The sequence below is a fragment of the Macaca thibetana genome, chromosome 4 (genome assembly GCF_024542745.1).
Source record: "Macaca thibetana thibetana isolate TM-01 chromosome 4, ASM2454274v1, whole genome shotgun sequence".
NCBI lineage: Eukaryota > Metazoa > Chordata > Mammalia > Primates > Cercopithecidae > Macaca > Macaca thibetana.
The window spans coordinates 158,645,910-158,673,166 of NC_065581.1; the positions used below are offsets into that span (position 1 = coordinate 158,645,910).

Here is a 27,257-nt window from a genome sequence, read left to right on the forward strand (position 1 = left end):
GATGTAACAGGTGTAACATCTCTGTATTTGTTTGTTTATTTTGGAGCTGACTTTGTGCTTCTGTGACCTCTTGTGTTTGTTTTCCTTTAGTGACAGAAATAGTAGGTTCGAAACAAAGGAGGATTGTGGGAATCGTGATTCAAATGTTTTTTACCCTTGGAATCATAATTCTCCCTGGAATTGCCTACTTCATCCCCAATTGGCAAGGAATCCAGTTAGCCATCACGCTGCCCAGCTTTCTCTTCCTCCTTTATTACTGGTAATGTGGTTTTGGTTATCATCATATTTATACTGATTCCACAGAAATTAGACTCCAAACCAACATGAAAATGAAAGCAATAAAGGAAATTTGCTGCTTTGAGAATTTTTAGAGAATTTTAGGATTTATAGAGAGTATTTGTTGATGATTTTATTAATAATTATCAAAACAAAACAAAACAAAATACCAGAACACAAAATTCTAAGTATGGTGGTGCTTTATGTTTTGTTTTGTAATAAATAGCTTCATGAAAACTATAAGGCAACAAACCATATCTGCCAGTATTTCAACATGCAAATTAAATGCAATGAAGTCTATTTGCTTCTCTGTGTGTTCTATAAAGCAAATTAATGTTACTCAGAAATTCTCTGAGGAATAAGGAAATGTTAAGAGCATCAAAAAATTACATTATCAAAAAGCAACAGATAAGCATTTGATTTTTGTTGCTGTTGTTTTGAGATGGAGTCTCGCTCTGTTGCCCAGGCTGGAGTGCAGTGGCACGATCTCGGCTTACTGCAGCCTCTGCCTCTCAGGTTCAAGTGCTTCTCCTGCCTTAGCCTCCCAAGTAGCTGGGATTACAGGTGTGCGCCACCACACTCAGCTAATTTTTCTATTTTTAATAGAGACAGAGTCTTAACATGTTGGCCAAGCTGGTCTCAAACTCCTGACCTCAAATGATCCACCTGCCTCAGCCTCCCAAAGTACTGGGATTACAGGCGTGAAGCACTGCACCCAGCCAGCACTTGATTTTTATTGGAATGAACATGTTTTAATGATTCTTCTAATTTAATTTTAATATATGGGCAAGTCAGTTTATATAAATCAGATTCCTAAGCTTTTCTTAATATTCACTAAATCCCAATTCTTTTCATATATGGAATCAATATATTGTAAGATAGCCTGGTTTTGTAAGAGCAATGTCATATTGATTATTTTGATGAGCAATGATTCAATTATCAAGCTAGCATTTTTTTCCCATCCATTATAATCTTGCAAGAATAATCTGTGTTTCAGGGACCTATTATCAACTCTTATTGACTCCCAAATTTGTATCTAATTGCAAGATCCATTTTGATAGAAAAACTCAAGGCAATAGATTTTAGATTTTGAAATTCCTAGACATAACTCACAAAAGCCTCCTTCTTTGCCAGGGTTGTCCCCGAGTCTCCCCGTTGGCTGATTACTCGGAAGAAAGGAGATAAAGCATTACAGATCCTGAGACGCATTGCTAAGTGCAATGGGAAATACCTCTCATCAAGTTACTCACAGGTAATTTCGTTTAGTATGAGTAACAAATATTGCTAAAGTAGGTGAATTGATTTTGTTGCCACTTATGTACTTAATGTTGCTTCTTAAATTTATGTGCAAAATATATATGTTTGTATATATATAAAATATATATATAGAAAATGTATATGTATATAGAGTGTGTGTGTATACACACACACACAAACACAATCAAACATCTGGGAAATCATTTTCAATATGACTTAACTGAAAAAAAATCTTGGGAAAAATCACAGGACATATTAAAGAAGAAATGATTATGAAGCTGTATTAGCATTATAGGCAAGGCTAATTGATCATTTCAGTACCTATTTTAATAATTGCACCAAGTTACTTGAATTATTATACTTTACTTACTGTAAGCCCCATAATGTTGAATCACTCATCTTGATTGCACAAACTGTAAAACATTTTTTTGACTTGTAATTTAAAGCTTTAAGTTTGGCTCTGAAAAAAATCTGTTTATTCATACCAGAGCTTTAGCAGTAATGTAATATTTCAGCCTTTAAACTCCTATATGCTAGTCTTTCTCACTTTCTTCTTTTCTTCCTCCATTCCGTCCTTCTTCCAAGAAAGGCTTTTTGGGTGCCTCCGCATCAGTGTACTAAGAAATGGGGGAGGTCAGGGTGTAATGGCTCACTCCTATAATCCCAGTGCTTTGGGAGGCTGAGGTGGGAGGATTGCTTGAGCCTAGAATTCGAGACCAGCCTGGGCAACATAGCAAGACCCCATCTCTACAAGTAGAAAGTTTTAAAAACTAGCTGGGCATGGTGGCACACACCTGTTCTCTCAGCTACTTGGGAGGCTGAAGCAGGAGGATCATTTGAGCCCAGGAGTTTGAGACTGCAGTGAGCCATGATCACACCACTGCCCTCCAACCTAGGAGACAGAGCAAGATGCTGTCTCTAAAAAAGATATAAAAAGAAAATGAAATGGGACAAAAATTAAAAGCTTTCGCCCTTTGGAATATTTGATATACACTTGAGGATATAACATATATTTAAAGCAACCCCTAAATAGAGAATAGCATATAAAGAAAAATATAACGATGCTTTAGCTCCAAAGACTAAGTGACTACAGAGTAACAGAAAGGTTGTTATAAAAGGAATGTTAGAGAATAATTTTTGGAAGATATGAATCTTGATTTAAGACTAGGTTGTCAACTTTGTTTTCTTCATAGCATTCAGTTTGATTTCATAGGAACCTTCTGATAAGAACTTTCTGGTAAGAACTGGGTTTTGGGGCTGGGTGTGGTGGCTCATGCCTGTAATCCCAGCACTTTAGGAGGCCGAGGCAGGTGGATCACCTGAGGTCAGGAGTTCAGGAGGAGCCTGGCCAACATGGTGAAACCCCATCTCTATTTAAAAAATACAAAAATTAGCAGGGTGTGATGACGAGTGCTTGTAATGCCAGCTACTTGGGAGGCTGACGCGGGAAAATCACTTGAACCTGGGAGGCAGAGGTTGCAGTGAGCCAAGATTGCCCCACTGCACTCCAGCCTGAGCAACAAGAGCAAAATTCTGTCTAAAAAAGAACTGGGTTTTGTTGGTTATATTGTCCCCTCCCCAGCCCCTGAAGCTTGGTCATGTATGTTTGGATTTCTGCCTTCTTCCTCTCTCTTATATTAAGTGGCAAGCAGTAGGCTCTTGTCCAAAGGTTTCAACTGAGCAGATGTCACAGGTGCAATGGTGCAAGTAGGTTAATGATATACCTTGAGGTTTACAGATCATAAAATGTGTGGTAAAGACAAAGCATGGTCTTTTTAAACCACTGTGATTCATCCATCCTTGATCCTTGTCACTCTTTGAGTGAGCGCATTTGAGCTGTGTGTTCCTTTTAGGGAAAAATAATATACACCTGTTTTCCCAGCTTGCACTCATCCATTGACTATAGTCCTCATAGCCAGGTCAAAGATCTGATCATTTGTATTCAATTTTAATCATCCAGTGAATAATCTCTGCTCTTTTCTCAGCAGTATACTGAAGATACTGCACACATAGTCCAGAGGTAAGCATGTACATTATCTACATCAAGGTTTAGATATTGATTTAAAGGTCTAAATATAGAATATAGAAAAAGGGAATATAGAAAGGAATATAGAAAAGTAGCATTATAGAAAATAAATAGGAATAAAGAAAGGAATAGATAAAAATAGGAATATAGAAAGTATTCTAGAAAAATAGGCATCTAGAAAGGAATATAGAAAAATAAGAATATAGAAAGGAATCTAGAAAGGGATATAGAAAGGAATGTAGAAAAAATAGCTGTGTGCTGGTAGCTTGTGAAATATAATGTTGGATTAACCAGGCATGTCATGTGTGATAGTGAGTCTCACTGAGAGACGAGTCTGATTCCCCGAAGCAGCTGCTGTTACATATCTCATGAGTGTACAGTTTAGCGCTGCTCCCACAGACCCACTGACCCAGCTTTATTCATGAACACCACAGAGATCATGACAACAGGTAAGTAGTTCAATGTTCCACATGGCTGTGTTTATGAGAGATCATGAACTATGGGATCCAGTGGTTTCCAAGTCATTTTAATTTTAATATGGAAATTTCCAAACATATTCAAAAATACAAAAAATAGTTTAATGAATCTCTATGCATATCCCTCAGCTTCAGCAGTTATCAACTCCTGATCAATCTTACTTTTTCTATACTCCGCCTAGTTTCCCCATCCACTGAATAGGAATCAATCCAGCCATCATAGCATTTCATCTTGTGATATTTTCCTCTGAAGTAGGAATAAATAGGTATCTCTGGAACTATGTGTGCACTATCTTCAGGACACTGCTGAATGAGGAGCAAGAACTATTCCTGTGGTTCTTAAAATTCAATACAAGTAATCACACCTTTGATCCAGTTGTGGGGACTGATTCCTATTGTGGGAGCAAAGATGGGGCAGTGGTATATAAAATATAAATATAAAACTAATATCAATGTCATTGTCCTAAGAAAAATAGCCACAATTCCTTAATATCAAGTCAGTGTTCCACCTCCTTGATTGTCCTACAATGTTTCACAGCATCTTTGTGCATTAGACTCCTCCTGAAGTTATGGATTGTGAATTGTTGATCTCTTTGGGTTTACTTAATCCATAGGTTCCTGCTCTTTTTCATTTCATTCCAGCTTTGGGAATAAAAAAAAAAATCCTGGGGTTTTTCTCCTGAAGAATTTCTACAGTCTAAATTTTGTTGATTATATCTGTAGGATCCTTTAACATGTTTCTCTGTCTTTTATATTCCCTGTCAATTGGTAGTTAGATCTAGAGCTTAATCAAGTTCAAGTTTAATATTTCTGGCAAGACTACTTCATAAGTGGCTTAGTACATTTCCATTAAGAGATACCTGGTGGCCGCTTGTCTCTTCTTTTGGAACATTACTTGCCACTGATAATCACTGCCTGGATTTACTAACTAATCAGAGGTTGCCAAATGACAATATTCTTATCTTATCATTACTTCTTCATTTATCGCTGGAGTGCTTAAATAAAGACTAATTTCTTCCATCAACTCTTGGTGACCCTGAGATATAGTTCATATCAAAAAGACAAGACATATGCATCATTTTTTATTTTCCAAAGAATAAATTGGCTCCCTACATCCTCCCAAAGTGATTAATGAGCTGAGTGTATTTATTTAAACATAGTTTATATGTTTCAATCCTTTGCAGTTGCATTAGTGTGTTGTCGCACTGCTATAAAGAAATGCCTGAGACTGGGTAATTTATAAAGGAAAGAGGTTTAATTGACTCACAGTTCTGCAGGGCTGGGGAGGCCTCAGGAAACTTACAATCATGGCAGAAAGGGAAGCAAACATGTGTTTCCTCACATGGCGGCAGGCAGGAGAGGTGCCGAGCAAAGGGGAAAAGCCCCTTATACAACCATCAGATCTCATGAGAATTCACTCACTATCATGAGAACAACACAAGGGTAACCATCCCCATGATTCAGTTACCTCTCACCAGGTTCCTCATTTGACACATGGGGATTATGAGAATTACAACTCAAGATGATATTTGGGTGGGGACACAGCCAAACCATGTTAGCAGTTATTTTGTTGAGTATCCCTTTGGATGCTCAAATTGCTCCATCTTTGGGCAGATGGAGCTTATACGGAGTCTGACACCCTCTAGTAGCTTCTGAATATTTCCTTGCTCTTTAGCATGATGAGATTTTCCAGTCTCATTTTGTAAGTTCCAGTCTCACATCCAAGGGAGCTTTGGTTTTTGAAACAAATGTCTTCAAACCGAACCTACCCATCTTTAATCTTTTTAATTGTACATAAGCATAAGCAGAAAAGCAAAGTGTTATCTTCAAGAGAAAGATTTAACATTTAAGTTTAAAACACATTGCTAAGAGCAGAATTCAGCCACATTATGGGCCACGTCATAGTTTTCCATCTCAAAGGTCCTTATATCCCCACAAGCACCATCCTGAGCAGAAAACCTCCTCGTGATGATGCAGAAGCACTGGACAGCAGGATAGGCACTGTACTTGAGCTCCAACTCCCAAAATCAGAGCAGGATTCCATTACAGGTTTTGTGCAAGGACAAGTATAGCCAATATAAATTACTCATATTTTGGTGATTCAAATAATACTGTCCGGGTCTATGTTAGGATCGCCTTGAAACTGTGTGTTTACAGTTACTTTCACATTAGCCCATATCCCTCTCTCTGGATACAGTCTCCAGGACCTTCAGACCCACGACAGAAGTGCCCAGCAATCTCTTTCTACTTTTCACAGAACCTCTCTTCAGTAACTTCTGACTTTTAGAACAAGTTATCACTGCGTAAATGACCTCATCCTTCACGATCTCTTCAATTCCCACCTCATTCTTAGGGTGCCCATTATAGGGTGTGGAGAAGGTTAGAATGGATCTGAAAGAATATGGTTGGATTCAAAGCAGCCCCAGGAGACCTGGCAAGTCAGCACAGTTCTCTTGTGAAAAGAGCCACCTGCCAACCCCAACCTGTTCCATTGCTGACATCACTGGTCCAGGTATATTTAGGAGAACCTAAGGACCTAGCTTAAATCTACCCAAGGATGTTCCATAGTACAGATAAGCTAAATTCACTACAAACTAAGATTACACCAATCCCCAGAGCTTTAGTAAGTGAAGGGAAAATATGAGAGGAAAACAGTATGATATATTTGATCCGACATTGAATCAGGCACATTTTGAGGGTTGTTTATCCTGCAAATCATCTCAGTTACAGTTCACATGGACATTACTCCTTTCATAGGTAGGCAAACTCTGTCTCTGTCTCACTTGTTCCTAGGCTTCCATTTGCCAAGGTTTCTGGCTGGCCTCTGGCTTTGTTGAAGAGATAGCTAGCACTAGCAGGGATAAATACAGGTGATCAGGGTCCAGGCTCTCTGAACATACAAACACTATAACTGTTATTCACTAAAAGGAAAAATCCCAAAATCAAAAACCAATGCAAAACAGCTCAGTGGCTTGAGCTCCTAGGAGGTTAGGTAGAAATTAAAGAGAATTAGTGGATGGGTAGAATTTTAAGCAGTAGGTAGTTACCCAGTGCAGAAGGAGGATTAGCTTAGACACCTAGTCTGGTGGTTCTCAGCCTTTCAGCATTTGCATACGATAATTTTTAAGGCTTGCTTAAAAAAAAAAAAAGCAAATTATAGGTAAGTCTACAATAATGACAGCACAGGCACACCTACAACATGACAGTGTCTCACAATGTCTTCAGGAGCATCCACAATCTTCCACTGACCCCAGAGAACATGTCAAGAAAGAGAACTGTTTTCTGCCCTGGGCACACCCTCTGTTTTGCTCATAATGCAAAGTTCTTTTACGGTGCAGTAAATGTGAAATTTTTCTTTGGTATCAGTTTGACATTATTCCTGCTTGTTACTTGTAGTGTCCTGTTTCTTGCCTTACACCTGATCACTAACCATTCACTTCAACTTTTCACTCTCATATGATAGACAAGTAACAGTACTGTGTGCAAGCATGAATAATGGATTGAGTAACAATGCTTATCTGAGCATATGGCCATTGCTCCAGGTACTGAATCGGTGTGCTCGTCAAAATAAAAAAGAATGGGCAAGTACTTCAGAGTGCCCACACATCTGGTGGTAGTAGACTTGGTCTATTGGTGAGTAATGGAGAGCTGAGATAGTTTCATGTAAGCATGAACTGCTATTGAGAGGTGACAAGGTGCTAGCAGCCCTCACTCTCAGGGCCTCCTCAGCCTCTGGCCTCAGCATCCACTCTGGCAGCCTTGAGGATCCCTTCAACCTGCCACGGCACTGTGGGAGCCCCTCTCTGGGCTGGTTGAGAACGGAGCCCCGCCCCCGCCCCCCCCCCCCCCCCCCCCCCGCTTGCCGGGAGGTGTGGAGGGAGAGGCACGGGCGGCAACCCGGGCAGCGCCAGCGGGAACCGGGACTGCGTGCTGCACTCGCGGGCCAGTGTGAGTTCCGGTGGGTGCGGGCTCCGCAGGCCGCACACTGAGCGGAAGGCCGTCACCACCAGCCCAGGGCAGTGAGGGACTTAGCACCAGGACCAGCAGCTGCGGAGTTTGCTATCAGGTACCCCAGCAGTGCCGGCCCGCAGGCGCCACTCAAATTTTCCCGGGGCCCTAGCTGCCTCCCCGCAGGGCAGGGCTCAGTACCTGCAGCCCACCATGTCTGAGTTCCTCCCCCTGCAGTGGGCTCCCACGAGGCTTGAGCCTCCCCGATGGGCCCGACCCCCTGCTCCGTGGAGCCCAGTCTCATCCACAGCCCAAGGGCTGAAGAGTGCAGGCGTGGCTCGGGACTGGTGGGCAGCTCCGCCTGCACCCCTGGCACACGATCCACTGGGTGAAGCCAGCTGGGCTCCTAACCGGATGCGGACTTGGAGAGTTTTTATATCTAGCTGGAGGATTGTATGTGCACCAATCAGCACTCTGTGTCTAGCTCAGGGTTTGTAAATACACCAATCAGCACTCTGTGTCTTGTTCAAGGTATGTAAAAGGCACCAGTTGGTACTCTAGCTAGCTAACTAGCTCTCTGTGACTGTGTGTCTAGCTCAAGGATTGTAAACGGGCCATTCAGCACTCTGTCAAAACGGACCAATCAGCTCTCTGTAAAATAGACCAATCAGCTCTCTGTAAAATGGACCAATCGGCAGGATGTGGGTGGGGCCAGATAAGGGAATAAAAGCAGGCTGCCCGAGCCAGCCAGTGGCAACCAGCTGGGGTCATCTTGCGGTCAGTGGAGCGTTAGGTCTTTTGCTTTTTGCAATACATCTTGTTGCTGCTCAGTGTTTGGGTCTATGCCGCGTGTATGAGCTGTAACATTCACCGGGGAGGTCTGCAGCTTCACTCCTGAAGCCAGTGAGACCAGGAATCCACTGGGATGGGAAGAACGAACAACTCCAGACGCGCTGCCTTTAAGAGCTGTAACGCTCACCAGGAAGGCCTGCAGCTTCACTTCTGACAGCGAGACCACGAACCAACCAGAAGGAAAAAGCTCCAGACACATCTGAACGTCTGAAGGAACAAACTGCGGACACACCATCTTTAGAAACTGTAACACTCACCGGTCCCGGCTTCATTCTTCAAGTCAGTGAGACCAAGAACCCACCAATTCCGAACACACTATTATCTGTGATACATTGTATTAATCCTCTCAACTATTCACTTCTCTGTAAAAGGATTTTACATCCCGACCCCACCCATTGCCACATGACTGACAGCAGTATCTCTATGTGGGCAATATATGTCCCCCCCCAGTGTCAGGCTTGGCCACCTGACCTGAGTGGGCCCAAGGAGTAGAAGTAGCAGAATATCAATTCAGGGCACAAGCTTTGAGAGGCGTCATGAATTCCTGCCACAAGAACAGCAGACCCCAAATCGGTGCTGTTCCTTCAGAGTGGGTCTCGGAAGAAGAGCTGCAGCCTGAAGCAGAGCTGCAGCAGCTGTATGGGACATGGCCAAGAAAAATTTGTTTCCCCACTAAACAACTGCTCAATGTGTCTGTATGTACTGCAGGGATTTGCGGGTATCTGTTCTTGCAGCCAAAGCTAACTAATGCAATTGATCATATTACTAGTTTAATTGCCAGAGTAGGGTTTGACACATATTTTGGTGATGCAGAAGTGAGGGATTGGGATAGATTAAATTACTGTTTGGGAAGATTCACATTTTCTCTCTCATTTCCAAGGGATGAAAATACTCCCTGGCTCTGTAGATGTTGGGCGTGGCAATGAAATTGCTTTGGCCTCATGATAGGTGCAGTGGCCTTCCTGCCCTTTGATGCTGGCGTTGACCATGATACCTGCTTTGGCCAGTGGCGGGTTGCTAGATGTGATGCAATAGAAGCTTGAAATGTGCTTGTGTGGTTGGGCTTTTATCTCCGCACCTCAGCCATCACCATGAGGAGAAATTCCCAGGCTCACCTATGGGCCCGGAAGGAGGCTGAGAGACATTCAGAATGGAGCTGACCTAGCAAAGCTTCCTGGAACCTACACTAGCAGGCCCCATCCAGCCCACAAACACATGAGATAAATGAATGCTTACTATTCTATGCTGCTAAGATCGATGACTGTTATGCAGCATTATTTATCAATAGCTCTGATGGTGAAGTGTCAACTTGATTGGATTGAAGGATGCCTAGATAGCTGGGAAAGTATTGTTTCTGGGCGTGTCTAGGAGGGTGCTGCCAGAGGAGATTAACATTTGAGTCAGTGGACTGGAAGAGGAAGCCTCCCCTCAATGTAGGTGAGCACCATCCAGGTGGCTGCCAGTGTGGATAGAGCAAAGCAGGCAGAAGAAGGTGAGATAGGATGTCTTGCTGAGTCTTATAGCTTTCATCCTTCTCCTATGCTGGATGCTTCCTGTCCCTGGACATCAGACTCCAGGTTCTTCTTGCACTTACATGAGTGGTTTGCCAGAGGCTCTCGGGCCTTTGGCCACAGACTGAAGGCTGCACTGTTGGTTTCCCTACTATTAAGGCTTTTGGACTCTGAGCCATTCCTGGCTTCCTACCTTCTCAGCTTGCAGACAACCTATCGTGGGACTTCACCTTGTGATCGTGTGAGCCAATTCTCCTAATAAACTCCCTTTCCTATATACATAGATCCTATTAGTTTTGTCCCTCTGGAGAACCCTGACCAATACAATAGCCGATTGTGTCAACACTGAGTGAGCAGCCACTGTCACTATACTGACCTAGGTGATGCAGCTACACAGGTAGTAACTGTGGCAGCAATTTTGGTTTGCTTTTTCCTCCCAGGATCTTAAAGGCCTTTATCCTAAAGATCCCTCTCCTCTGCCCCCAGCTCCCCATACCTCTCATCTTTGTATGGGATATGCTCATAGAGAATAGTAGTTACAATTCTAGCTAACAAGTGGACTCTGTTACTACGGAACTGAATATGCCCATATTTGTTAGTGATGTTTTATCCTATACTGGCTCAATAAACCCATAAGGTTTGATTGTAGTTTGTTTGTTTTTTGGATACACAAGTATAGTTTATAGCGAATCTACTGCTTTTAAAATAAAACGTTAGATGTTATATCAATACATGTTCACACATAAACATGCTTGAGGCAGTTCCCATGGTGGTATGTTTATGTGACATCAGGAACAGAATTTGAGCTTTCCAATTCCAAAGGGATTCCTTTAGCCCCATCATCAATATAAATGATACCACACCACTGTTTGAAATATTTCCAAAATAGAAAAGATTAAAACCTCATTAGAAAGTGTCCTGCTGGATTTTTTTTATTACCTTAGTTATCAGGGAGACTTCTAGACCTTAATAGCTACCGTCTTTTCTATCATTTGTTGAGCGGTCACACAAACACCAATATTGCTACAGAAAGGGACTTTCCAGCTTTGGGAATATCTGTTTCTGACATTTCCTTTCAAAGGGGGATTTTTATAAACATAATTTTTGTTTTTTCAAAAGGGGAACCACACTGTGATTCCAACTTGCTTGGAGCCCATCGGGGATGGTGGTATTCCAGTTCAGTTACTGCTGTCTTCGTTAATTGTTGTGTTTAGTTTATTTCAGTTCAGTTACTGCTGTCTTCGTTAATTGTGTTTAGTTGTAATCTCAGACTTCAGATTTGAAATCTCTCTTCGGGGAATTCATTTCAAAAGATCCAGAGAACATAGTTTAGGCACAGGGAGTACCTGAGGGATCTCTAAGGCAGACCAGTGTTGGAATGAGAAAGGCGTGAGTCTCAAAAACAAAGAAAGTCTCAAAAACAGTTATTGGAAAGAAAGTCACTGGGAACCCATCCAGAGCTTTCTCCCGAGAGGCTAAGTCTTCCTCCTCTCCTTTTACAGGATGAATGGTGCCAATTCTACCAGCAAAGCTCTCATCTTCAAAATGACTCATAAAAATGATAACTGTAGTATGTGTACCATCACACTCACTTTAACTTAGAATATGCCTGAATGCATAAAAATATGTTAGGACACTGGACATACTCAACACAGAATGGACCTTTGTAGCCAATAATTAATTTAATAATACTTCCTATTTAAAAAAATAGCCTGAGTTCTAGAAATGGTGTGTATTTAAATGCATTTCTTTACTTTCCATGTCTTTAACTTTTTGAAAACAAGACTATATGGCATAAAATAAGAAAACTGTTCATGCTACAATGAAATAGCCATAAAGACTGTACCAGTGAACGGTTCCATCCATAGCATGTCAAGACCCCCAACGTCCTTTCTCAAGCATGGTGCCCAGCACTCATTTCCTTCCACAAAAGGAAACTCAGCCTGGCATCGCCCGGGTCAGTGGGCTGTCATTCAACCTGGAGAGAGATTGAGGGGAGGATGTTCTCCTACAGCTTTACTTGAATTTAAATTGAATTGGAAATTCAATTTAAAGGTGCTTTAAGGAGTGAGATTGCAGCCTTGGAACAGGCTAGGCAGACTTCTGGGGTGCCTCATCAGAGAGCAGCATTGTGCACAAGGAACCGTGGTGAGTCAGGGCCTTTCCCCCTACTCACCCAAACTCATCTTCCAGATTTCCTCTGGGAAAATAAATAATTGGGTCATGCCTTTATCAAAATCTTAACTATCTCTGCTGTACAAGTTAGGGCTTGAAAACTGTTCATCGGAACTGGGAAAGGAAAGCATTCCGCGTTACGGTCCCATAAACTTCCTACGTTCAGTCCTCACAATCAATTCTGGTGTCTGAGGACATATTGCTAAAGAGTGAGTGTATTTACAGAACCCAGGACAACAGAGGGACTCAGGCAGTGTCCAGCAGGGTGGCCAACTGTTTGCCCAGGGCTGGGGAGTTGGGAGTTTCAGAGCTAACACCAAAAAATGTCTCAGGCAAACTGGGTAGAGTTGGTTCCTCCATGACTGGGTCAGTCCTCGTCTCCCCAGTTATGCTCAGAGGATGATTCCTAAGGTCTACACTTGCAGGCATCACAAGTCCTCTCTGCCCACCCCATGGGCCCTGATGCCTAGGAGAAGACACAGGATTCCCGCCCGACTGGAGGATGGGTCTGGGATCTGCTTGCCAGCTGTTCCTGGGATTGGGGGCAGGTTGCTGAGCCTGTCGAGTTGCCTGCTAGGCTTCCTCTTTCTTTCCCCGCCCCTTCCTCCTCAGAGCCTTGTGTCTCCCCCAGTTCTTCATCTGGTCCTGAGTCCTTGCCCATTCAACTATGGTTCTGGCCCTGCTTAATTCCTGCCTGCTTCATCCTCAGAAGGCAGGTTTCTGTCCTGTCCCCACACATCCATGGCCTTAAAGCAAGATGCTGATGCTGTCTTGATGACTGGACTTGCCCTTCCTTGAGACGGCTGCTGCCAACCCATTTCCCAGACAAGTCCCCAGGCCACAGACAGCAGGGCCAGCCCATGGAAAACACAAAGCCCTTTTTTCCCTAACTAGCCTCTCCATATGGAGGAACAAGTCCTGTTGCTTGGTTAGGGAGAGCCAAAGCCCTTTCCTTTCTCACTGACTCTTCTCTCACTACTACTGGGATCCTGGCAGTCCACGTGGCTTATGACACAGGAGTTCCGAGCTTTGCAAAGTGACATTGGGAACTGCTCAGTTATCCGTGATTAGTTATGAATCTAAATGCATGGGCTTCTCCCTTTCCCTTCTCAAAGGCTGGGCTTCCCCTTGCCCTTTAGGAACAAGAGTCTTCCCATTTCTACTCCAGCACCCCTTGGTAGGCAAAGAAGCATTTCTTTCTTTCCTGCCTACCCTGAGCCCCGGCAGTATCACAAACAAAAGTAAAACACAAGGCAAAACTCCTCGGCCACACAGCCTTGTTTTATTCCATTAATCTTGGTTGTTCTCTTTTTCGGGAGTTGTGTAAGCATCTAATTTTATTATTTTGATTCTGTGTCCCTCTCTAACAGAAAAGAGGAGTGAGTTTGCCTGTCCTTTTTCCATTTCAAGCATCTGCCGGGGAAGGGCCTTCTGATACCCTCTCTGGAATCCTTCCAGTCTAACAGTGTGAGGGAAGAGGCTCAGCTTCTTCACATGTTTTGCTCCTTTGCCATTTGGTCCATTCTTGTGTGTTCAACAAAACCAGTTTCCGCAATCCAAATTACTGGGCTTCTTGACTGTGGATAAATGAGAAAATACTCCTCTCTGTGAACACGCTCCTTGGTGGAGACAATAATGAATACAGCTGCCAGAGCTCTGCGCAGCCAGCAACCCTGGCAGAAGTCCCCGTGTTATTCATAACCCAGAGCTGTGTTGCCATGGCAGTACTGCTTGCTAGACCTTTGACCCACCGGGAAAATTGTCTTTCTTCATGAAATAATCGTAAGAAGAGAGACGTGGCTCGAGAAGTAGATGAAATTCATTTAAATTCCCCAGCACTAGATTGAACGTCGGTGTACACAGATGTGCCCCTTTGATGTAGATGAAGCTGGAGGAAATTGTACTAAACGGTAAGTAAGTGTGAAAACACATTGTCATTTAATCTCTTGAGGTCCCATCCAGGAAGATGATAAAAAAGGTATCAGGTGCTGGATTTTCACGGAATCAATCCTCCCTTCCCTACAAAGAATTAAAATTAAGATCTATCTCATAAATGGGTGGATGAACACCTGGGTTATGTTGGTATAGCAACACGTCTTCATGTGGGGGCTGATGGTGGGACCCACCCAGTTATACAAACAGCATGAGGCCCATGCAATGCAGAGATGGCTAGATAACTTGGTTTGGAAAAAGTAACATAGGTCTGCTCTGTTTTCTTTTTTCTCTGAATTTGGTGCTATTTGAGGGAAGGAAATATAATTTCATATACAGAAAGGCAAACGGATTGAGACAAAGTCTTTGTAAGGTGTCTGAATAAAGGAGGTGTTAATTGGTGATGAAGTCCCTTTAGCCTTGCAGAAGAGCTTAGATGGTGTTAGGGAAAACGGCCAGAACCAAGGATGTTTTCCTGCTACAGAAATCTTTTGTGTAACAGCAAAACTTTGTCACCTTCTTTAGTGATGAACATGGAGGGTGAGCAGACAGGGAATCCTGGATGTTCTTGTTTACACATTCCTGTCTCCCAGCCACTGTAACCTCAGTCCTGGAGTTGATAAAGGAATCTGTCCTAGTGGGCCACAGATCCTAGGGACTATGGAGTTATATTGCAAAGGTCCACAAACCATCAGCAACCAAGCCTTGTCTGTTGAATGAACTAATAATACATCTTGGATTAGAAAAATGTACTTTCTTCAGATAAAATTAAATACAGTTATAATTAATAACCAATAATAAATTGAAAAGTGTTATTAAATCTTAGTAAATTTGTGTCATTATGTGGTCTCGAAGAAGCATAATTCCTGTCATGTGGGCAATCTTTAAATTTTTTTGACATTAATCAGACGTCCTCATGCTCAAAAAGGATGAGTCACTGTAAGCACAAGTAAGGTGTCTCTACCTGTTGCTGAGAGTCTTACATACATACATATGTTTATGCAATTTATGCACACATACATAAACTTCATGATAACAACTTCTAGGATCTCTTCATTTCTTTCATTCAATAAAATACTCCTGAGTTCATTATATTTTTATCTTCCACTGACCTTAGGGACAAATTCTACATGTTAAGTAGGGTGGATTGAGTGCTATGGCTCCCAGCTGCCTACTGTCTCTCAAAGGTGCATAGGATAGGTTGAGTACCACGGTTCCCAATTGCCTGTCTCTCAAAGATGAATCTTGGCCTTTTCTGGCTTACATTTCAGAGTCAACACATCACAAGTAGTTTAGATCTTGAGGAAGACTGAGGAAGGCTTATGGAATACTCAGCACAATTATTTTTATGGCACAGAGTGAAACAGAGATTGAATACTTACACACATGTTTTGATTAGTATGTGTGTTCAGCCAGGCTTACACACTTCTCTTTGAGATGTGACCTAGACACATTTTTCTAAAGATATTTCAGGTATTCCCTCTGCAGTTCATAACAGTTTATACTCTGCATTGACACAGGCTGCTCTCAAGTTAGCAGGAGACAGGCATTTGATGTCAATTGAGTGAAATATAGTATCAACTTCATGTAGGACTGCTGCCATCCCCTTTCTTTTCACAATTCTGTAAACAACTTGGTACATTTTGTTGTCTAGAAATAGCCAACCTCTAAATTTAAACAAGTTGAGTATTAATCATTGCAGTGAAAAATTTTTCACATTAAAAACTGAATCACAGAATTCTTATTTGATCACCACATGTTTTGAAAAACTATTTTAATGTCACTGACATGAGGTTGTCCCAGAAACAAAAGTGTATGGATATACACAATGTAGCAGTCATTTATCTTCATTTATTCCTCCATTTATTCAGCAGATAGTTACTGGGCGCTGCATTCAAGGCATCTATTTTTAAAATAACCTCTGTGCAATGTTCACTTTCAAAAATGTCTCCCCACACGCATTTAAGATGCCTTCTATTTTCTCTAATCCTCTATGGTTGCTTTCCTTTTTCCTTTTTTCTTTTTGAGCTGTTTTCCATCTCTCCCTACTAATAATAGGTCTTTATTTAACTATAATTGTTTCATCATATAGATATGCACAATACAACTAAACTTGAAGTTGAAGAGTAGATTGAGTCCTATATGCAACGTCTGGAAATCACCACAGTGTGTTTTAATTTTGATTGAAGTACACATAGACATTCACATTGAAATCTAGGTAGGGTAAGGACAGTTATTAATTATGGAAACTAGTCTATATATTTGTTGGAATATGATAAATCAAGTCACAGTTCAAAGTTGAATAAATAGTGAACACAATATAACATTAATGCAGATTAATTACCATGGCCCAGAGACCAGCCATGAGACACAACATGCTTCGCTGTCAGCAATATTCAGGACTGGAATTCCAGAGATAGCGTGTGTTACTCGCTTATGGCTGCTACGTAAGAGAATCTCAGCTATCTCTAAACGTTCTGCCTTAAGCAGCATAAAGGATGTACCAGTGAAAAATGAGTTACCATATGCAGAAAATATTCTGCAAATCAAGAACCAGAAAAGTAAGCAACCCACAAACTCCAAAACTCATTAAATGACTGTGATATTTATTTTGAGGTGCATCTACACTGATCTTCAAACTTTTCAACTATACCTGACTTTCTCTGGAATATTTCTCAGCATTTTCAGACGAAACCAAAGGTTGTCTGAGCTACATAAGGAAGGCAAAATTTGGATATTTGACAAATTGGAAGCACTGAAAATGGAGGAAATTCCAAGATGACATCTAAGGGACTCTTAGTCAGTTAGACTAAGTGGTTTTGGTTCTTGTTTTCTGAGGGGTACAGAGTTGGGTTACTTAGGACTCTGTGCATGGTTCAGGCATCACTGGGCTGTGCAACACTCATCTCATGTCCTGCTTGATTTTCTTCTCCCCTTCCTCCTCTATCCCCACTCTCCCCTCGGTAGGTTTCCACTCTAATGTGTCTGATTTATGTGTTTGCTATTAATGTGTACTTATGAAGTGGAGCGTGCCGTGTGTATTCAGGTGATACAAATGGCATCGTGCCACTCCAGACCTTGTATTTCTTACTTTTTCACTCAACTATGTGTTTTAAGTGTCTATCCAACTTGTTCGTGTGTGAGTGCATTGCTTCCAACTGTCATGTGATTTTCAGTAGGCCACACCTGCTGTGCCTCTGGTCTCCATCTTTCTAATGATGGACACCTGGGTTGCCTTCAATAATTGTGATCGGTGTTTTCATACATGTCCTCTTCTGACCTGTGTAATGTTCTCCATGGAGTTCAAGGCCTAGAAGCGGATCCCTTGGGTCCTGGTGTGCGGGCAAGCTTTGTACCCTGAATAACACCAGCTTGCTTTCTGTGTCTACCCCACTAGTGGGACCTGTGGGTCCCTATTGTCCACATCTATATTTAGTATGCTGCAGTTTCCTAACTTTTCCAGCCCCCTCAGTGAAAGCACTGAGTTGCACATCTCTAGTTACTGGTGAGATTCTTTGTAACTTCACTGGAGCACATGGAAAACAGAAGAAATCGAAGGGCAGTCAGGACTCTTCCAGCAGGCAGGGACCAGGTCAGAGCCAGGATGAAGACAAAGCACCCTGAGCATGCAGCGATGGAAGAGATTCTTGTGACCCGAGCTGATGGGGGAAGGTTGAGGGCAACGCAGAGACCCCACTGCCGGCTTGCCAAGAGAACATGCAGGAAAAATGCAGGAAACGAGGGAAGGCTCCATTTTCCTGAGAAAAGGGCTGGAGGAATATAGGCGGCATCAAGTCCCAGCTACTGGCTCTTTGAGAATGTAGTCGGGACTTGCCCCAGTCACCCTTTCTCTGAGCACTCAGTGACTGGGGCTGATGTCACCCTGGCTGTCCTTGACCTGTGCAGAAAGCTCTGCCAACCCAGGACAGTGTGGGGAGGGCCTTCTATGCCCAGGCCCCAGCAGGAGACACCTCCTAGGAATCTAGCGGGACAAGGTTGCAGTGATCCTGGAATCCTGCCCACACCTAACAGCTGGAACAGTTCCCTCAGCTGGCTAGTGGACAGGTGGTCTGATGAACTCATACGTTACTGATGCTGATGTTAAAGACCATGTTCCTGTTGAAATAATTCCCAAAGCATTCAGAAGACTGAGAAGAAGTGATGATAAGAATTGTTCTTGGCAGGAGTGTGTGGTTTTGATTTTTACTTGCGATAAAGCAGAGGATTTTCTTCACTCAAACTCTCTTTTTCTCTCTCTTCAAAACAACTTTGGCTGACCAGTGTCTTATAGACACTCAATTTGCCTCTACATGGAACTTAAAATTTTGTGTATCCATACATGCTACCATAGTTTCAGGCACTGGGCATTTCAAAAATGTGATATTTAGAACCTTTCTGTTTCTGTGATGACTGCTGGCATAGGTGCTGCTGGAGCTTTCGATGACATGTTGGATTCAGTCCACACAAGTTTTGATGCATATTCCCTTAATTTCTGAGCCTTTAGAGTTAGAGTTTTAGAACTGAGAGTACATTCTCTTTTTTTCTTTCTCCTCTTACATCAATAGGCTCTCCTCCCCCCCCACCCACACACACAAACAAAAAATAAAAATAAAACCCTCCCAGCATTGCTTTTGAGAAATGAAGAAATGTTCCAACATGTGACCCACAGCTGCAATCCGTTAACCTTTGCCAGTACTGAGGCTGCCCTCTGGGTCCCTCCTGGGACTGCATAGATAGAGGCCCATTTGCTGTTCTGGGCAGCATGCCCAGTCATCTAGGAGGTGGGGGACTGGGGCACTCTTTCAGGCCAACTCGAGCTAATGGAATAAAATATCTTCTCCATGGAGTGTCTCAATGAAAGAGCCACCTGGGCTGCAGGTGACCAGACTCGCTCGGTGCAGCACGGTAGCTCCTAGACTCATGTACAGTTGAACACTTCAGATGTGGCAAGTCTGAACTGAGATGTGCTGTCAAGCAAACTGTACAATGGATTTCAAAGATTTAACAGGAAGAGAAGGGTATAAAACGCCTCATGAATAATTTCATATTGGTTACACCTTGAAATGATCACGTTTTGGATACATTGGATTACATGAAATGTATTATAAATTCATTTCCCCTGTTCCTCTTTATGTTTTTTAATGTGGCCACTAGAAAATGTAAATGTACGTGTGTGGCTCACATTATATTCTTACTGGACAGCACTGGTTCAGAGGCCTGGGATTTATTTTTAACTACTTTAATAAATATCAAACATTCATGATAATTTTAATACGGAATATTTCTCCATCATAAATGCTCTTGCATGGTAAATATTTTATCTACTCTTGTTTTAAAGGATAAGCAGGTTTTCAAAACTTGCCACAGTACTACAGGTAATTTGGCAAATTCTCTTTTATGGGTACCAGATAGTGCTATTTTCCCCTAGAAGCTGGCTACAGCTCTGTAACATGACATGCTTACTCCTGGCCATTCTGGGCTGGTCCTATTCTGACTAATGAGCTTATTATCCACTGGGCAGTGAGATGGAAGGACATGAGCACCTCAGCTGTCACTGCCGAGCTTCCTCCCAGCCCCACCAGGCCCTCTGGTTCCTGATGCTTGTCTGTAAGACCAATGGATACTTTAACTTTTGAAAGTGGTTTCTGGTTCCCCCAATCGGTAAGCCCAAAGACCTCAAATAACATTTTATTGACACAGACTTCTTAGAGATGAAAAGTTTCTAGAGAGCAGAACCTTTAGGGAACTAGTGATGACACATTCACCGAATAAATCACAGTATTAGACTCAAGAGCAGATAAGTTTTCTTTCTTATCGGTGTCATCTTTCCTTGTGAAATACAACAACTGATGAAGAAGTCTCTTATTGAGAACAACCAGACAAAATCACAAGGCTAGACAAGCAGCTACAAACACTGTCGCCTTCCCGCTGCCCATAGTAGACCCTGCTGGTAAATGTATTTCTCCCTCCTAAACCTGGGAGGACTCACATTTCTGCACCCAGAGCCCCAGTTGGAAGTAAACAATGTGAGTGAACCGATGAGGTGGGATTGCTGTTCCTTGACTCTTAGTGCTTCTCATGCTAGCCTCCTGGGGATGTGGTTAACATGCAGATTTTCTCTCTAGATCTGGGGCAAGGCTTGTTCAGCAGGCTCCCAGGAGAGACCGACGCTGCTGACTTGTGGGTCATACTTTGAGTTGCAAGGCTCCGTACGTGGTGTTTGCCAGTGTGCACATTCATGAAAAATTACCCTGCCTTAATCCTGGTAGATCCGCAGTTCCAAATCAACATTAAATACATCTGGTATATTTAAGAAAATTCAACATAAAAAGAAATCCATTTCTTAAAAAAAAAGGCAGAGCAACCATTCTCTTTATCTGAGGACCTTTAAAAGCATCTCCCTTTATGTATTAAAGCATTAGCTACTAATTACTAAAGGAAAAATTGCTGGGTGAATTATCACCTGGAAATAAAGTAACTCTCAAAAGTTATAAAACACAATATTAATGTTGACAGCCTCTGTTACTGAATATGACATATTGTGTGCCAGGTGTGTGTGTGTGTATATAGTTGCATATATGTATATATACACACACGTGTATGTATCTGTGTATATGTACACATATCTGTGTATCTATATAGATGGGTTACTTAAATGAATTTTCAAAACTAATAAGGTGTGATTTGATAAATGAATAATATTTGATAATAATACTGAAATAATAAAATTGAATATTATTATTCTCCTGCTACTGATGAGAAAACTAAGGCTCAAATAGTTTAAATAACATGCTAGTAAAAAAATGTTCTGAGTAGAATACCACATGTCTGGCCTGACCCTGACTGTCTTTTTTTTTTTTACTCTGAGACCAGTACTCCATGTGGGGAGTTCTGAACACCGTATTTATAACAGATGATTATTTATAATGTCTTTCTCTTCTTTGGCAATTTAAATTAAAATGTCAACTTGAAGAAATGTTTCACCAGCAAGAATTGCAAAGAGAGCTGAATTAATCAAAGAAAGATGAATAAAGTGTTCTTTTAATATAGAGTACATCATTGTTGATGGAAAACACAGTCTTGGCAGAATTAAAAGATAATCAAAGCGATGAATAGGGCAAGTAGAAATTCAGCTCATTAAATAATTGCAAGGAAACTAACCTCTGCAGTTTAACCTTGAGCAATACCTTTTCCTATGAGTAGTGTGTTGATACTAGGCAACAAGCCTCCGAACAGCTAGTGTTACCCAGAACATCACCCTTTTCTCCCTTTGCTTCAAATCAAAACCAGCATCCCCATTTAGATGGCACAAAAGGTATGACAAAATGGGATGCCAAGTGAGACACTGTTGATTCTGTTTCTATGAAATTCTAGAAAAAGCAAAACTGTCATGATAGAAAGCAGATCTGGGTTTCCAGAGCCCAGAGTGGGTGGAGGGGACTGACTTCACTGAGACACAAGGAAAATTTTGGGGATCATGGAAAGTGTCTGTACCACGGTTGTGGTAGTGGTGTAAGACTATATATCTGTCAAAAGTCTTCAAAGCGTGCACTTAGAATTGCTGGAGTTTATTGTACATAAATTATATGTAAATATCATACAGTGCGTGTAAATGGTATGTGAGTAATAAAGCAATTTTTTTTTTAATTTTAAACCTGGCATAGCATTTTGGTTTTTTTGTGTGTCTGACTCAGACCGGGCAAAATTTAGTAACCCTTTGGCAACAGAAACTCAGCATAGATATAGAGCTAGAAGTTATTGTAAAAGAATAATAGTGGCGGCCGCCACGGCACAGGAGTTGCCAAGATTTTCCTGGATGAATTCCACCCAAGATATGGTTTTAAGTCTCTCAGGGCCTTTGGATGCCTAGAAAGTGGGTCATCTTTCAGAATATGTGCGTCATTGTGGAGATGTTAGTAAATCAAAGACCAGCTGGATTTGTCCTTAAATGTAGCAAAATATGTACTTGCTTGGAAGTACTCTTAATCCTTTCATTCACTGGACAGGGAAGATTGGTTTCATGGTCCTGACTCCCTTAATTCGTTATCAACACTTAGTATTTTTTTTTTTTTTTTTTTTTTTTTTTTTTTTTTTTTGGTAGAGGGTATATATGAGGCAGTAAACTTGTGGTCTGGAAAAGCAGAGATCATATTACCACTCTGTTCTAACTCTTAAAAATTTGAAATTAAGACTTATAACAGGTATTTTTATGGGGTAGACTGGAGTACAGAAGCAATTATTTTAACTATTTGCTAAAAAGAAATTGCCTAAAATATTCAGTTACTAAAGCAAAAGCATTGTTCTGGATTGGATTCTTCACATAATTCTGCTTTTGGCAACAAGTAACCAGAAAACCAACTTAAATAGGTTCGGACAATAAAGATATTCACTGGCTCATGTGTCTGGAATTCTAGTAACACCAGCATTCAGGGTTGGCCAGACCAGGGTCTCGACAATCTCATTAAACCATGGTTTTCTTCCCCTCTCTCCACTCTGCTGACAGGATAGCTTCATCTTAAGACTTGTTGTCTCATCGGTGTAAGATGACTGCTAAGATGTATTTGAGCCCACAATCTCCTCATTTATTCCTTGAAGGAAGAAAGAAAAGATTTCTTCAGGAACTTCTGACTTAAGAGCAATGAAGGACTTTCCCAGAAGTCCATTTGTCATTGGCCCGAATTGGGTTGTATGCCCATTTCTCATTGGTTCAAACTGGGTAACGTGCCCAGTCACTGACATGGAGGATAGGATTTCCCTAAACTAATCAGGCCTCCCCCCTGCAACTGGAAGCAGAGTCAGCACCCGTAAACACGTGAATTGGTAGTGTGGGAGAGTGTAGTGAGAGTTCTGTTAGGAAACAGAAGGAAGTCAACGATTGGGTACACTGTGTCTAATTTAAGTCCATGACTTTAAAAGTGAGCTTTTTTTGCTACGAAAATAATGTAGGCTTTTTTTTTTTTTTTTTTTTTTTTTTTTTGAGACGGAGTCTTCCCCTGACACCCAAGCTGGAATGCAATGGCGAGATCTCCACTCACTGCAACTCTGCCTCCCAGGTTCAAACGATTCTCCTACCTCAGCCTCCCGAGTAGCTGGGATTACAGACGCCCACCACCAAGCCCAGATATATTTTGTATTTTTAGTAGAGACGGGTTTCACCATGTTGGCCAGGCTGGTCTCAAACTCCTGACCTCGTGATCTGTCCACTTTGGCTTTCCAATGTAGGCTTAATTTTTATTTTTCAGAGAATATTTGTAGCTGAAAAGAAGAAAGTAATTAATGAAATGATATGGCATACTTTTAAACAATAAATATTATATTCTTCATACTGCAGACACATTACAGCATAATGGTTAAACATACAGACTTTGCTATCAACCTCCTGGTTCGTCTTCTTACTGTCTGTGTGTCCTCCTTGGGTAAAGTACATAGCTTTCCTCCACCTCAACTTCTTTCTCTCTGTAATGGGAATGATAGTAGTATCTGTACAAATTGCCCCAGCACTAAGTCTCTCGTTCAGGGGTCAGCAAACTACAGCTTGCAGGCCAGACATGCAAGCAACCTGTTTTTGTAAATAAAGTTTTGTTGGAACCCATTTATGTATTGTCTATGATTGTTTTCACACTACAATGGTAAAGTTAAGTAGTTCCAACAGAGGTCTTAGAGCTCACAAAACCAAAAACATTTAATAGATGGCCATTTGCAGAAAAGGTTTGCCAACCTCTAGGTTAATACATAAGATCTTTATTTTCTTGCCAAAATCTAACATGTCATAATTCTGTGGTCATTGAGTGACTGGAGATTTGCCAGAGAAAGGCAATTATCTACAGAGCCAACATGAAAGCAAGAGATGCTTCTTTATCACTTAAAAAAAATGAAAAATCATGAACAACTGAAAAATCTACAAATGTGTTTAAATGTCAAATTAGGCTGGGCATGATGGCTAATGCCTGTAATCCCAACATTTTGGGAGGCTGAGTCAGGAGGATTGTTCAAACCCAGGAGTTCAAGGTCAACCTGGGCAACACAGCAAGACCCTGTCTCTACTTCTACTACTACTACTACTACTACTACTACTACTACTACTACTACTAGTACTACTACTACTACTACAAAGAAGAAGGAGGAGGAGGAGGAGGAGGAGGAGGAGGAGGAGGAGGAGAAGAAGAAGAAGAAGAAGAAGAAGAAGAAGAAGAAGAAGAAGAAGAAGAAGAAGAAGAAGAGGAAGAAGAGGGAGAGGAAGGAGGAGAGGAAGGAGGAGAAGAAGAAGGAGAAGGAGAAGAAGAAGAAGAAGAAGAAGAAGAAGAAGAAGAAGAAGAAGAAGAAGAGGGAGAGGAAGGAGAGGAAGAAGAGGAAGGAGGAGAGGAAGGAGGAGAGGAAGGAGGAGAAGAAGAAGGAGAAGGAGAAGGAGAAGAAGAAGAAGAAGCAGCAGCAGCCAGGTTCTGTGGCATACACCTGTGGTACCAGCTGCTCAGGAGGCTGAGGTGGGAGGATTGCTTGAGTCAGGGAGGTTAAGGCTGTAGTGAGTCATGATTACACCACTACACTCCAGCCTGGGCGATAGAGAGAGACCCTATCTCAAAAACATTTAAAAAAAAATTTTTTTTTTTAAAGTCAAACTATCTACCTGAACTGACCAGAGATCTTGAAATTTGTGATGTAGGATTTCCCTTCAACTCTGGGATGTTGGAACTGGAAACTTGAGTGAGAGTGAATTTGTTCAGACTCGTAGCTGGTGGATAGAAGTCATAGCTCTCAGCAGAAGACTGAAGAGGAAATAAAAGAGAGCCAATAATAAATTGCTGTGAATATTTCTTTTGAAAAGCAAAGAAAAAAGTATTGCCACCTGTGTGCACTGAATGGACAGTGGTGTTGATATGTAGACAAGGGATCCTGTCAGGGAATCCCTGGAGAGAGAAGAGTCTGAGACTAACACTGCCCGGCAGCCCCAAGTCTGAGTTGTGGAAAAGCCCTCAGTAAAAGGAAAAACTCATGGGAATGAGTTGGTGGTGATGCTTTCGTGCAGGAACATTGTCCTCGCAGGATGGGTGGTTTTAATCCTGAATTTAAAAATCTTTAAAATCTAAATTAGTCAAAATTTTTTCATAAAATAATGTTTTAATTAAAGATTTAGTTTTAGGTCAAGTGCACAGTGTCTTTCTTTAAAAATGTTTAGATGTGACCATCAACTATCAAGAATGTTTCCAGAATGAAATATATTCAGCAGTGCCATGTGGGGATCAGGAGCACAGGCTCACCAATCAGTTGCCTGGTTTGAATTCCTGGCAACTATTCACTCCTTAAAGTCCTAAGCCTTGTTTTCCTTATTTATAGAGTAAGATTAACAAAAGTACTAACTTTATAGAACTTTGATGAGACTTAAAATAATCCATGTAAAGTGCTTAGTCCAGAATCTAATATCACACACTCCATAAACACTAGCCATTTTAATGTATTAACACATAGAAATGAATTGTAGAAAACATTTCGGCAACAAACTATACAATATATATTTTTGTAATATATCGAGTTCTTGTCTTTCACTTTTGATATTCCTGACTTGTTTTTTGAACAGCAAAGGTTAAGGTAGACACAGAAAAATCCCTCATTGGGGTCTTCAAATTTAGAAGGTTAGCTCAGGGGTCATCTTCATAGACATTATATTAGTTAAGATCCAGGTCAACTTGCTAATGAAACAAAGTCCTCAAAAATACAGTGATGAAAAAGGGAAAAGTGTTTTTATCTCTAGCACACCCACCCAGAGGTGAGCAGCCCAGCTCTAGCGAGGCAGCTGTACTCCATGAGGCCCTCCAGGGCCTGAGTTCCATTTGTCTTGCGTCTCCACCATGGTCTACACAGGTTGTATGGTTGAAGCTCGCCGGCATCTTCTTGCAGCAAGTTATTACCTTTTTAAATGCTGAGACCTAGAACATGACCCCCACAACCACCTCATTGCTGAAGTCTTATCACAGTGCCACTCACAGTTGAAAAAGAGGATAGAAAAAATGACTCTCACTAGGCTGCCATATGCCCAACTAAAATTCTATGTATTCTCAAAAGTGGGAAGGGAAGAATGGACGGTGGAATCAATCAGCAGTCTTCCACGGCGATTGTCATGGCAACTATTGTTTTGTTGACTCTAGACACTATTGATTTTAAGACACATAGTCATTTTATATACCACTAAGTAAGGGAAACCATGTTGTTTAAACTAGGACACATTGCTCTCTTATCAGCTCAGTTGTAGGACACCTTCCAATTAAGAGATGTTAAAATGTAGAAAACCAATTTTTGGTATAAAAGAAATACAGGATTGTGAAGACTTTGGAAAAGAAAGTGACCAAAGGCATTCATTTTGCAGTCTACTTTTGTGTGTGTGTCTTTCCTTGGAGCAAAGATAGGCAGAAGATATCAAGCTTTGGTTAATCTATTGAATTTACTGTTTAGAATCTATGATTGACAAGGTACTATCGGTGTGCATATGCTCTAAGTCAAATTTGTGTGATTACTGGTAGAGAGACTTTGGCTCAAAGCTTTGGAGAAAATTTGCCTAGATTTTCATTCAATCTGGGCCAAATGTGGTGTTGTACAAATAGACCACAGGGACCTTGTCGTTAGTAGCCAGCATTTCTGTTTAATAGGAGCAGAGAAACCGAGGACAACACCAAGAGCAGATATAACCAGGGCACTTGACTTCTTGCTTCAGCACTCAGTCGTTATACAAACAGTTGTTGAACACCAGGCACTTTGCTTGGTGTGACAATGCACTCCCTGCCTTCTAAGAGCTCCAGACCGGCAGGGGAATGC

At 41.6% G+C, this 27,257-nt stretch overlaps 1 protein-coding gene across 1 annotated transcript in view; it reads left to right on the plus strand.

The window, feature by feature from the left end:
* The window catches only part of SLC22A3 (solute carrier family 22 member 3), a 101,043-nt gene that overhangs the window by 56,298 nt on the left and 17,488 nt on the right, over positions 1 to 27,257 (plus strand). The window contains exons 4-5 of the mRNA XM_050789222.1: positions 91 to 259; positions 1,411 to 1,528. Of these exons, the coding sequence (XP_050645179.1) occupies positions 91 to 259; positions 1,411 to 1,528 (287 nt within the window). The remainder of the gene's footprint in view (positions 1 to 90; positions 260 to 1,410; positions 1,529 to 27,257) is intronic.